At 61.0% G+C, this 10490-nt stretch overlaps 2 protein-coding genes across 6 annotated transcripts; one reads left to right on the top strand and one right to left on the bottom strand.

The window, feature by feature from the left end:
- The first annotated feature begins 45 nt into the window (after window positions 1-45).
- Window positions 46-6694, top strand: TMEM79 (transmembrane protein 79). Of its 4 annotated transcripts, XM_045049202.1 has the most exons (5): window positions 346-1440; window positions 2233-3035; window positions 3230-3443; window positions 4314-4438; window positions 5733-5870. In XM_045049202.1, exons 2-4 carry the CDS (start codon window positions 2276-2278, stop codon window positions 4411-4413), a joined length of 1074 nt encoding a protein of 357 aa, XP_044905137.1. In that variant the 5' UTR covers window positions 346-1440; window positions 2233-2275; the 3' UTR covers window positions 4414-4438; window positions 5733-5870. The 4 variants fall into 4 exon arrangements, with proteins under 4 accessions (XP_023103359.2, XP_044905137.1, XP_044905136.1 ...); XM_023247591.2 differs by lacking the exons at window positions 346-1440; window positions 4314-4438 and adding an exon at window positions 46-336 and having other exon boundaries at window positions 5733-6694; XM_045049201.1 differs by lacking the exon at window positions 5733-5870 and having other exon boundaries at window positions 4314-5114.
- A 249-nt stretch (window positions 6695-6943) lies between these two features.
- GLMP (glycosylated lysosomal membrane protein) lies at window positions 6944-9800 on the bottom strand. 2 transcript variants are annotated; one of them, XM_003999707.6, is made up of 6 exons: window positions 9626-9800; window positions 8956-9213; window positions 8563-8760; window positions 8229-8447; window positions 7564-7817; window positions 6944-7439 (listed from the first exon to the last, which is right to left on the bottom strand). In XM_003999707.6, exons 1-6 carry the CDS (start codon window positions 9743-9745, stop codon window positions 7274-7276), a joined length of 1215 nt encoding a protein of 404 aa, XP_003999756.3. In that variant the 5' UTR covers window positions 9746-9800; the 3' UTR covers window positions 6944-7273. The 2 variants fall into 2 exon arrangements, with proteins under 2 accessions (XP_003999756.3, XP_044905130.1); XM_045049195.1 differs by lacking the exon at window positions 7564-7817.
- Window positions 9801-10490: the final 690 nt, after the last annotated feature.

The following is a 10490-nucleotide window of genomic DNA, read 5'->3' as shown; positions in this document are numbered from 1 at the left end:
CTCAGCGGCAGGCCGGCGTGGGGGGGGGGGGGTTGGGGCCCGCATGCTACCAAGTCTCGCGAGGCTCGTTTTCCCTCCCGGGAAGTTGCCAGAACTAACTCTGGGCAGCGCGGCTTCTCTCCGGCCTCTCCAAGTCCTTGCGAAAAACTTTATTGACAAACCTGCCAGAGAACGGACAGTGGACCCGGCGAGGGGCTGGGGCTCAACTAAGGGTCGCGGCAGATGGGCCCACGGGCCAGGAGCGAGACTTTGTTTTGCGCTGCGGTGGCCATTTGGTCCGCTCTGCCGACCCTACACCTGTCCCCCCATTTGAGTCGCGTCTCTCTCAGGTTGCAGGTGATCCAGTTCTCCCTTTCCCCCGGTGCTTAAAAGAACAAACGAAAGTGTATGTGAGAGTTTCCTGGGGAGAGGAGGAGGACCGTAAGAGTGAGGCCCCTCCAAGACGTGACCCTCGTGCAGGCGCCTCGCCCTCAGCTCCCCTACCCCACAGCCTTCCACTTGCTGTCTCTCAGCAGCCCAGCAGACATTTATTGAACGCCTGCTGTCTTCCAGCCTTGGGTTCTGGAGACACGGGCGAAGAGCGATCCAGACCCTGTCCCGCCCTCACAAAGCTCAAGTGACTTTGGGGTGAGGTCCCACAGGAATGAGAAGCCCCTCTCTCACGTTTCTGCCTTGGAAAGATTACCTTGGATTCCTATTGCTTTCTTGGCATTGAACCTAGGCTAAAAAAAAGCAAGGTATCTTGGGAAGTCTGGGGAAGTTGTGATAGGAACATAAATTCCCTTCCACCTCGGTGCTCCTGGTTCCAGCCACCAGCCTTTCTTCTGTTCCTGAACCAGCCTAAGTGGGTCTTTTACTTGCTCTGTCTCCTCCTTGGAGCCCTCCTCATTTCCTGTCAGGTCTCAGCTCAAATGTTGTCTTGGCAAAGAGGTTTTCTCTACTCAAACTGTCCTGTTGATTAGGCTCTTTATTATCTGTTACCACAATAGAACAGGCTACTCGAGGGCAGGGACCTTGCCTGCACTCTTCTCTCCTATGTCTGTGCCTAGAATAGTGCCTAGCCAATAACAGGTGCTCACCAAATACTGCACAAGTGTAGAAGTTCCGCCTTTTCTACCTACTCCGAGCACCCTTTGATGTGCCCTCTGCTTTCCGGGGCTTCAAGCTCCTAGACATCCCACCTGCCTAGAGCACACACTTACCCTTGTGCCCAGCTGCACCCCCACTTTCGGAAAGGGTGACGTCCTCCAATGCTTTTTCTGTCGGCAGATTCAGCAGGGCAGGGCCTGCCCCTTTAATCTGGGCCCCACCTGCTCTGGTCAGACAGGTTTGGAGACACAGGTAAAGGGAGAGAGACTGAGAGGGATACTTGCAGAGCCAGCAGGGAGCTGGGCAGCTCCTTCCCAAACGTTGGGGACCCTCCGCCTCTGCAGATGGAAAGTAAGAGGGTGTCATGGGTTCACATGGCAAGGGGGAGAAGGCCCTTGAGGAGGTGGAGGGAGGGGACTCTGCCCCATCCAGAAGCAGTGAGATGGGGGAGACGGAGAAAAACAGGAGGGGAGGCATGGGGAACGGCCATAATTAGACCTAGAAGCCAGAATGGACAGCCCCAGGCCCCCTGGAGAGGGAGGATGGAGGGCACGGACTAGCGAAGAGCATGGAAACCACCCAGGTACCCACACTGCGGACGAAAGAACAGGGCGCACTGCTGTTGCGGGCTCCTTGGGACAGACTTATTAGCAAATCACTGGTATCGGTTTCCAGGAGAGTTTCAAACAAGGATCTACAAGAAGGGGAGGTTTGAGGGTAAAGGCGCAGCCTCTGGCCACAAGAGGCCCCTAGTGGGAAGGGGGCTCCAGGCAAAGTTCTGGACACCCCACCTTCCTCTGGTTTCTGCACTAGGGTGGGCGTGACCCCGGGGGTTTCGGAGGCGGCTGGTAGAAGGCACGGGCGGGAGCTGGCTGAGGCCACAGCTGCCAACGCCTGTGCCCCCTGACTCACCCTCTCCTGCTGGATGGCATCTGACGTCGAAAGGGTGTCTCCATTTCAGCCGCTCCCTTCCCTCCTACCTCCTTCTGTTTCAACACCTTCCTCGGTACCGTGTTCTCCCTAAGGTCCCAGAAGGGGCTAAAGCCCGTGAGACCAGCTGCCCCAGAGAGTTCCAAGTCTATCCCTTGTCCCAAGGGCCAGAAGCCAGGAACTTTTGACAGAGCTTTCTTCTGCTCCCTGTAGGGTGATAGGACCTCATGGTAGACCCCAGAACTGAGGCCCCAGGATGACAGAACCCGAGACCCTGGCCCTGCTGGAAGTGAAGGGGTCTGAGGCCCCGGAGAAGAGCTCGCCCCAGGCCTTGGTCCCCAATGGCCGGCAGCCGGAAGGGGAAGGTGGGGCTGAGTCCTGTGGAGCCGAGTCCTCCGGGGCGGGGTCTTCTGCTGGGTCTCCCACAGCCGAAGAGGGGACTGAGGATGGTCTCGACAGCACGGTAAGCGAAGCTGCCACCCTGCCCTGGGGGACTGGCCCTCAGCCCAGTGCCCCGTTCCCAGACCCCCCCGGATGGCGGGACATCGAGCCCGAGCCCCTCCGCTCAGAGCCACCCACCAAGCTAGAGGAGTTGTCCGAAGATGATGCCAACCTGCTGCCCGAGAAGGCGGCCCGGGCCTTTGTGCCCATCGACCTGCAGTGCATCGAGCGGCGGCCCCAGGAGGACCTGGTTGTGCGCTGCGAGGCGGGTGAGGGCGAGCGCCACCGGACCCGCCCGCCTGCCCGGGCCACCCAGCCCGAGCCCCCCGAGCGCAAGTGGGCCGAGGCCGCGGTGAGGCCGCCAGGCCGCTCCTGCGGGGCCTGCGGGGGCTGCGGGGGCCGGGACGGGGTGCGGGCCGTGGCCTCGGTGGGAGCCGCCCTCGTTCTCTTCCCCTGCCTGCTGTACGGGGCCTACGCCTTCCTGCCCTTCGACGCCCCGCGGCTGCCTACCATGAGCTCCCGCCTCATCTACACGCTGCGCTGCGGGGTCTTTGCCACCTTCCCCATCGTACTGGGTGAGCCGGGCAGGGGAGAAGGGAGCGGGGCCGGGGGCAGAGTTCCCCTTCCCTGGGCCTCCCCCGCGCCGCCGCCCGGTGTGCCCAGCCGGTGCCGGGGTGGGAGCCCCCCCCCCCCGCGAACCCTCCCCCGCCTCCCGTTGCCGCTGGGCGCTGACCCCCTGTGCGCCCTTCCCCCCTCCCCCCTGCCCCAGGGCTCCTGGTGTACGGGCTCAGCCTCTTGTGCTTCTCGGCGCTGCGGCCCTTCGGGGAGCCGCGGCGGGAGGTGGAGATCCACCGGCGCTATGTGGCCCAGTCGGTCCAGCTCTTCATCCTGTACTTTTTCAACCTGGCCGTGCTCGCCACCTACCTGCCCCAAGAGACCCTCAAGCTGCTCCCTCTGCTCACTGGTCTCTTTGCCGTCTCCCGGTGAGTGGGGTTTCGGGTGGGGCCCCGGGGAGATGAGGGTGCTGGAAGGGCCCAGGCGTCTGGCCTGGGGAGATGGGGGCAGGGAGCCTTCTGGACTCTGCCTTAGCCCACACGTGCGTCCCGCATCAGTGCCTCCACTGTCCCCCTTGCACCTTGCCTCACCTGGTAGCAGGTGTGTCTTCCCAAATAAAGTTGAGTTCAGAGACCCAGGTACCGCCTAACACTGGAAGGGCTTTCCGGTGTCCTCTCGATCAACCTCCTGCTCGTTGCTGGGAGCGCTCTTCCGTGACCCTCTGGTCAGCTGGCCACTGGCCTCTAGCTGAACACTCCCTGTGACCAAGTGTCCAGTTCTTTGTAAGAGTGTCTGTTTCATTTTTCAAGTCCCATCACTAGAAAGTTTTTATTTATATTGTGCTAAAAAGTGCGCCCCTGACTTTGACTCTGGAGTTGCCTAAGACAATTCAGACACTTGACCACAGCTCCCAGTCCCCCCACTGCAACACCCTGCTCCCCCAGGGTCCCTCAGGCTCCTGTGACCTTCCCTCTGGCCAGGGCAGTCTCCTGCTCGTCCGTTGTCACAGGCATTGGCCTCCTGTTCCTACAGACGGGAGGCCACAGTGGCTCTCATGGCAGCCCCACTCCTCTGCTCTCATTTGGAAGTCACCTGAACCCTTGGGCTGCTTTCACGTGAACTGCTGCTGACCCAGAAAGTACTTCTGAATTTCTGGAGGCACACGGAGATCTTCCCATTTTTTCCCCTAACGTATTTCCTGTTGTTAACTTTTGATACGGGATTCCTGGTCACTTTAGCTGCTAGAACATTCTTTCTCTTGAGCTGGAATCTGTCTCCTCTGCCGCTTCTGATTGTAGTGTAGTGGTTGTCTGTCCCACCGGCCTCCTGACCAGCGTGCAGCCTGGTTTCTCCTCCTCGTGTGACTCACCCTCCCGTGTGCGTCTTGGGGAGTGCTGATCTCAGACAGAAGTCGGCTTGAGCAGTAAGAATCGTCAGGGGGCTAAAGAGCACCCCAGGGTTGTCCAGCCTGCCTCACCCACTTCACCGTGGGGAAGGCACAGCACACCGGGGGAGAGGAGCTGCTGAGGCCGCTCAGCAGTGGTGGGGCCTGGAATACAGGCCCCTCCGTCTGTCACCAGGGCCCTTTCTTCCCTACCACGGGGCAAGTTACTCAAACGCTCGGGCCTCCACTTCTCCATCTGTGAAATGGAGCGGTGGGGACTAGCGAGTTAATTCATGTAGCGTGCTTGCCAGAGTCGGCCCGATAAGGGCTCGCCAGGGGAACCTCTCCTTCATTCTGCCTTGCTGCCCCCCGGGGCAGTACAGAAGCAGCAGGTACTTTGCCCTGCTCCGGGAAAAGAGCGAGGCACGTCACTTCTGTAGTAAGGGGTCCTTCCCGTATTGAGAGGAAGCTGAGGGGTGTGGACTTGGAGTGGATCTTCCGAGAGGGGGAGGTCCCGTGCCTCTGGGCTTCAGGCCCTCTCAAAGCTGGCTTCCTTACCCTCCCTTCCCCCCGCCCCTCTAAAATGGCAGGAGAGAGGGCGATGAACGGGCTTGGGTTCAAATCACGGTTCTACGATTTCCCTGATGTGTGACCTTGGGCCAGTTTTACTTAACCCCTTTGGAATCTGAGTTTCTTCTTCAAAAGGAGAGATAAATACAGTGGAGCGTACTACAGCCGTAAATGAATGAGGAGGCTGTTTCTGTACGGATGGAGCTGCGCCCAAGACACGGTCAATGGGGAAAAGCGTGCAGGGCAGTCTGCACGGCATGCTACCAAACTTGAGGAAAGGAAAACATAAATCTTTTGCTCACTCATCTACACGTACAACAGCCCTTGATGGGCAAGCCACCGTGACACTGGACGTCCGAGGAGGGGGTGGAGTGGAGGTGGAGAGAACAGGGCGGCTGCGAGTCAGGACAGGAAGACATTTTACCGCGCTCGCCGCGGCCTTGGCGTTTCCAACCATGTGGCTGTATGGTGCCTACGCCAAAGTTTTACACTTAAGTTTAAAAAGGAGACAGAGAGGGAGGGGAATGACGCCTCGGCCTCTCAGACACGTGGAGAAGTCTAAATAGGCCCCTGGAGGAATCAGTGCGGCGCCTAGCACATAGTAAGCGCGTAACCGCCAGGGGTTGAGAAGTGTCAGTTGTAGGCACCGACCCGCGTGGACCCCCCTGCCTGTGCCCCCCTCCCCCAGCCTGTATGCCAGCTAGCCCGTGCACTCCTCTCCGGGGGCCTGACTTCCTCTTGCCCCCCCCACCCCGCCCCCCAGGCTGATATACTGGCTGACCTTCGCCGTGGGCCGCTCCTTCCGAGGCTTCGGCTACGGCCTCACGTTCCTGCCCCTGCTGTCCATGTTGGTGTGGAACCTGTACTACATGTTCGTGGTGGAGCCCGAGCGCATGCTCACCGCGGCCGAGAGCCGCCTCGACTACCCCGACCACGCCCGCTCGGCCTCGGACCACAGGCCCCGGCCCTGGGGCTGAGTGCCCGCCCTCTCACCGCCCCCACCCCAGGCCGAGCCCCACTACTGCTCTGTCTTCTGCCCTCCATCGGTATTGTCCTCCACCTTGGGGGCCTGGGGCAATCGTGAGGGAGGGACTTTGGTTTCTGGCAGGGAACGGACTGGATGGCTACGCCCCTTACGGATGCTGAGGGCCCAGGGCCAGGAGCAGCCCCCAGCACCGCCACTAGCCCACATGCCCACAGTGGCCACCCCCCCCACCCCGCCCTGGCCTCCAGCCTCCAGCCTCCCGTGAGGCACCAAGTGGGCTGAGCCACAGCCAAACTGACCGTTTCTGTGCCACTGTCCAAGCAGAGGGCCTCGGGGAGACTGGAAGTGTTGCCCGTGCCCAAGATAAAGGCTGGGCATCCCACCAAACTGGACTTCCACATTTGGTGAAAACCTTCCTGGGGCCCTGGGCTCAGGACCCTCCACGACTGGCCTTTGTAGGATCTTTAGCCTCCGTCGAGATGATCAAAACTGCCCCCGCCAGAGCTGCGGCCTCTGGTCTTCCAACCTATTTAGGCCCCTCGAACCTCCGGCCTCCGAACTGCCCAGAAGCCGCCACGCCCCTCCCATGGGAAGAGGTGCGGAGGGGGAGGCCTGCCTCCCCAGAGGGCAGGGGTGTGTGCCAGCACCCACGTGTGTGCTGGCTGGGGAGCAGCTGCAAGGCACAGTGGCCGACGTCGACCCCGTCTGACCATGTGTCTGACAATAAATGGCTGCCACAACTTCCCCGGCTCTTCTTTGTGGTCGCCCCCCGCTCTCGAGCGTCCCTTCCTCGTCAGACCCAAGCTGCATCAGACTCTCCCCACATGATGGAGTGAGGCTGGCGGCAGCCTGGTCCCATGCAGGGAGGGAAGCTATGTCTGGTGAGAAGGGGCCGCACTGGAGCAGTGCCTCCCACGCCCCTCCCACCGCCCCCCATTCCCAGGACCGGCCGCACAGCAGCCCGCGACACCCACACACCGAGAGAGGAGCCCAGGGCAGAAAATGAGTCTATTTCGTGCCCTCCAGGGCAGCCAGTCAGTCAGAAGGCCTCTCATTTAGGCCTGTGAGTCCCATTTAAGGGAAATGGGGGCAGAGGGGCAGTAAGGCATCGCCAAGGGACCCTCCCTCCAGCCATCGCCCTGCCCCTGGCCCTCCCCAAAGTATGAGGGCAGCCCCATCTGGGGGTTCTCCGGAAAGATGGAGGTGTCCCTGATGTTCTGCAGAAAAGCCAGGTGGGAGAAGGGAGCAGCTGACCCCCCGTCTGTCAGACCAGCAGGGCAAGTCCGGGGATCAACATCCAGCCCTTGAAAGAGCGGGCCTCAGTTTATGGGCTGGTATTCTGAGCACTGCCTGTGGCCCAGCAGCAGAAACACGCCTCCAGCCAGCAGCATGAGCCCCGGGGCACCCAGGGCCACCGCCATGATGCCTAGGACTAGTGGGGACAAGGTGTCCAATGGAGGGGTGCCCACACCCAGGAGCGTCGACCTGAGGCAAGCACAAGTGAGAAACAGAGGTGAGCACATTAGACGAATATGCTGGGAGGCCAGGCTCCCCCACGTCCCCTCCCAAAGCCCCGGCTCAGCACCCCCGCCCTGCCCCAGGCCCTCACCAACTGAGGTAGTGTGCGTCCCAGTAGCCAGGGCCTGTGGAAGCCCCAAATGTCAAATTGAAGGCACAGAAGTTATTGTGGGACTCAAAGAAGGCTCTGACTATGGGTGACTGGGGGAGGTATGCCAAGGAGGGGTGAAGAGGGGAAGCTTGACAGGGCAGGGCTGATTCCCGGCCCCTCTGCCTCTGGGAGAAAGCCACTGGTCGCCACTGCACGAAGCCGGATGGGAGGGAGCCCCACAGCAGCTGGTTCACCTGGGGAGAAAGACAAGCCACAGGCTGAGGAGGACCAGCCTGTGCCCAACCCTTCTGTTCCCCCACCCTTCCCGGCCTCCAACTGTCACTAGGTGTCCTGAGTCCTGGGTCTGCTTCAAGGACTCACAGGCTGTTGGCACAGAGCCTTAATCTCTCCTCTGTCGGAAGGGGAGTTGGGCCACGGGCACTGGGTCCTTTTCCAGCCCCAACCCTCTGCAAACCTGCACTCAGCTCCTGCCCCCAGACCCCCAGGCCCCCAGGCCCGCCTTCCGTCTTCTCCACCGAAGGCAGAGATTTGTCAGCACAGTGACCGTCACTTAAAGGAGCTGAACTATGTCGCTAAAAGATAAACGGTTCCATGATTCTCTCCCGCATCCCCCCACCCACCTGCCTCTCTGCTGAAGGCCTGACCTGGAAGACAGCAGGTGCATATTCATCGTCGATGGAATGTTGCTCCTGCATCAAGGGGCAGTCGGGGCCCTGGCCCAGGGTGGCTACCTCCAGCCCAAACAGGGAGCGGTTTCCCCGGGGAGAGGCCCCGACCAGGGCCACCTCTAGCTGGCAGGTGTCGGCCGAATGCAGGAGGCGCGGGGGCTGGTCTGGTCTGCCGGATCCAGAGAAGGCCTGCACCTGGGATGGGGGAGGTGGGGGAGGACGGGAAGCAGGGGGGCAGGCCTGGCTTTGAAGGGCACCCCCACCTTCATAAACCAGCCTTCTGAGTTCCTCTGCTTCCCCACACCCTTACCCTGAAGGTGAGGCTGCCATTGGCAAAAGCCCCAGTGGGGTCGTCGGTGGGGCGGCCTCGAAATGTGGCGCTCAGGGTGGCAGGATCCAATGAGTCCGTGATATTGTTCCAGGAGAACTTGGCCAGGGAATACGGGCGATACGGTTCTCCCGGAGGCTCGGCCCCCTCGGATGTGTTGGCGCCATCAAATTCAAAGAGCTGGCGGGTGGGGTGAGGTGGGGCAGGGCTCGCCTGAGTCCAGCTGTCCCCGGAACCACCCCCACCCGCGGGCCCCCACCCGCAGGCTCCCGTACCTGACTGCTTCCCGCACCCCGTCTTCAGTCCCTCCCTCGAATCCGGATGAACCCTCTGCTCCGCACACGCTCCCCCTTGGTTCTCCCCCAACCTCCTCACCCTGGTAAAGACAAGGGCGGAAGAGAACTGGATGCTGTCCTTGGGGAGCACCACCAGGCCCCCGTCAGGCTCAGGGGACAGCAGGAGGCTCCAGTTGACACTCAGGGTGCTGTGGGGGGTGTCGGTGGCCACGAGCAGCACGGCCGGAGGCCCCACGCTGCTCCACACGTAGTGCAGCGTGGAGTTGGTTCCCACCGCCCGGATGTGCAGGAGGTTCTGGGGGGCGTCCAGCCCGGGAGGGATGACCTCCAGAGACACCTAGAACACGGAGCAGTGGAGGGTCAAGGGAACAGGGTCGGGGGAGAGACACAGGGCAAAGCAGCTTGGACGTGATGGGGAAAGGCAGGAGGCGGGTTGAGGGCTGGGGGAGAGGAGGGCAGAGCCACAACTGCCCCGCCCCCAGCGGACGGATGAGGGCGCAGGGCAGGGGCAGGGGGAGAAGCAGCCCAACGCTCGCCCGGACCTGGGTCGCTCAGGGCTGAGTCAGGGCCCAGCTTCCACCGGAAGACAGGGAACCCTCACACCCGCCCTCCTCCACAGTCCTGTCCCAGGAGCCCTGGCTGAAGAACTCGTCTCCAAGCAGCCACCCCACCCCTGCGCCTCGGGTGCCCCGGATTCCAAGCTCCCTCCCAGGGTTGCGTTTCCCGAAACATCTGCTCTAGCCCCTCACCTGGCGGGTCTCCTCCCTCAGCAGGCCAAGCGGAGCTGCAGACGCAAGCAAACTCAGGAGGAGCAGGGGGCTGGGGGCACAGCGCCCCCAGCCCCGGCGGAGCCCCTCGGAGCCGCACATGCGGCCCCAACCTCCGAGGGCGGAAGACACACCGCAGTCATGTGACTTCCAGATGCAGCTGATCTCTCTGCAGGGCGGGGCCAAGCCAGCAGCTCTTAAAGAGACCGCCTCCTTCAACCCAGATTCCGGCTTGAGCAACTCGTCCCCTGGGGCTGCGAGGCATCCCGGCCTGCACAGGTGCACAGCCACACTCGCGGCCTCTCCTACCCGACTGGCCCCGCTCTTGCCTACAAGTGGCCAGGGTGTCTGCATTCAAGATCCGAATGGATCCCAATAAACTGGCTCGGTCCTGTGAGGGAGGCAGAGGGATTTGAAGGACTTCCAGGGCAAAGACAGCAGACCCCAGATAGTTCTTTTTGTCAATTATTCATATTTATGGAGCCCCCGGGTACGCCGGTTCCTGTCCTAGAAGAGCTCACGGTTTTATTGTGGAGAAGAGAGACGTCAGTAAATAGGATGTGAGAACAGCACGTAGTATTTGCAAAGGAATTCCTGTCTGGCTGAACAAACCCGCTTTTTGTTGTTCTTTGGTGTTTCTGCTTAAAATTATTTTGGCTAATTATTTTGGCTAATAATAAATGCATAGGACACAAAATTCATAAGGTAGCAAAAGGTATCACCTTTATTCCCCAGTGACTTGGGTCTTTCCCTCAAACAACCACTGTTACCTTTGAGTCCTTCCGAAGACATTCTATGCAGGGATGCCAGGACTCTTGATCTCGGGTTGTGAGTTCAAGCGCCAGGC

Source organism: Felis catus, chromosome F1, assembly GCF_018350175.1.
Source record: "Felis catus isolate Fca126 chromosome F1, F.catus_Fca126_mat1.0, whole genome shotgun sequence".
Taxonomy (NCBI): Eukaryota; Metazoa; Chordata; class Mammalia; order Carnivora; family Felidae; genus Felis; species Felis catus.
This window is presented reverse-complemented; position numbering and strand designations above follow the sequence as displayed.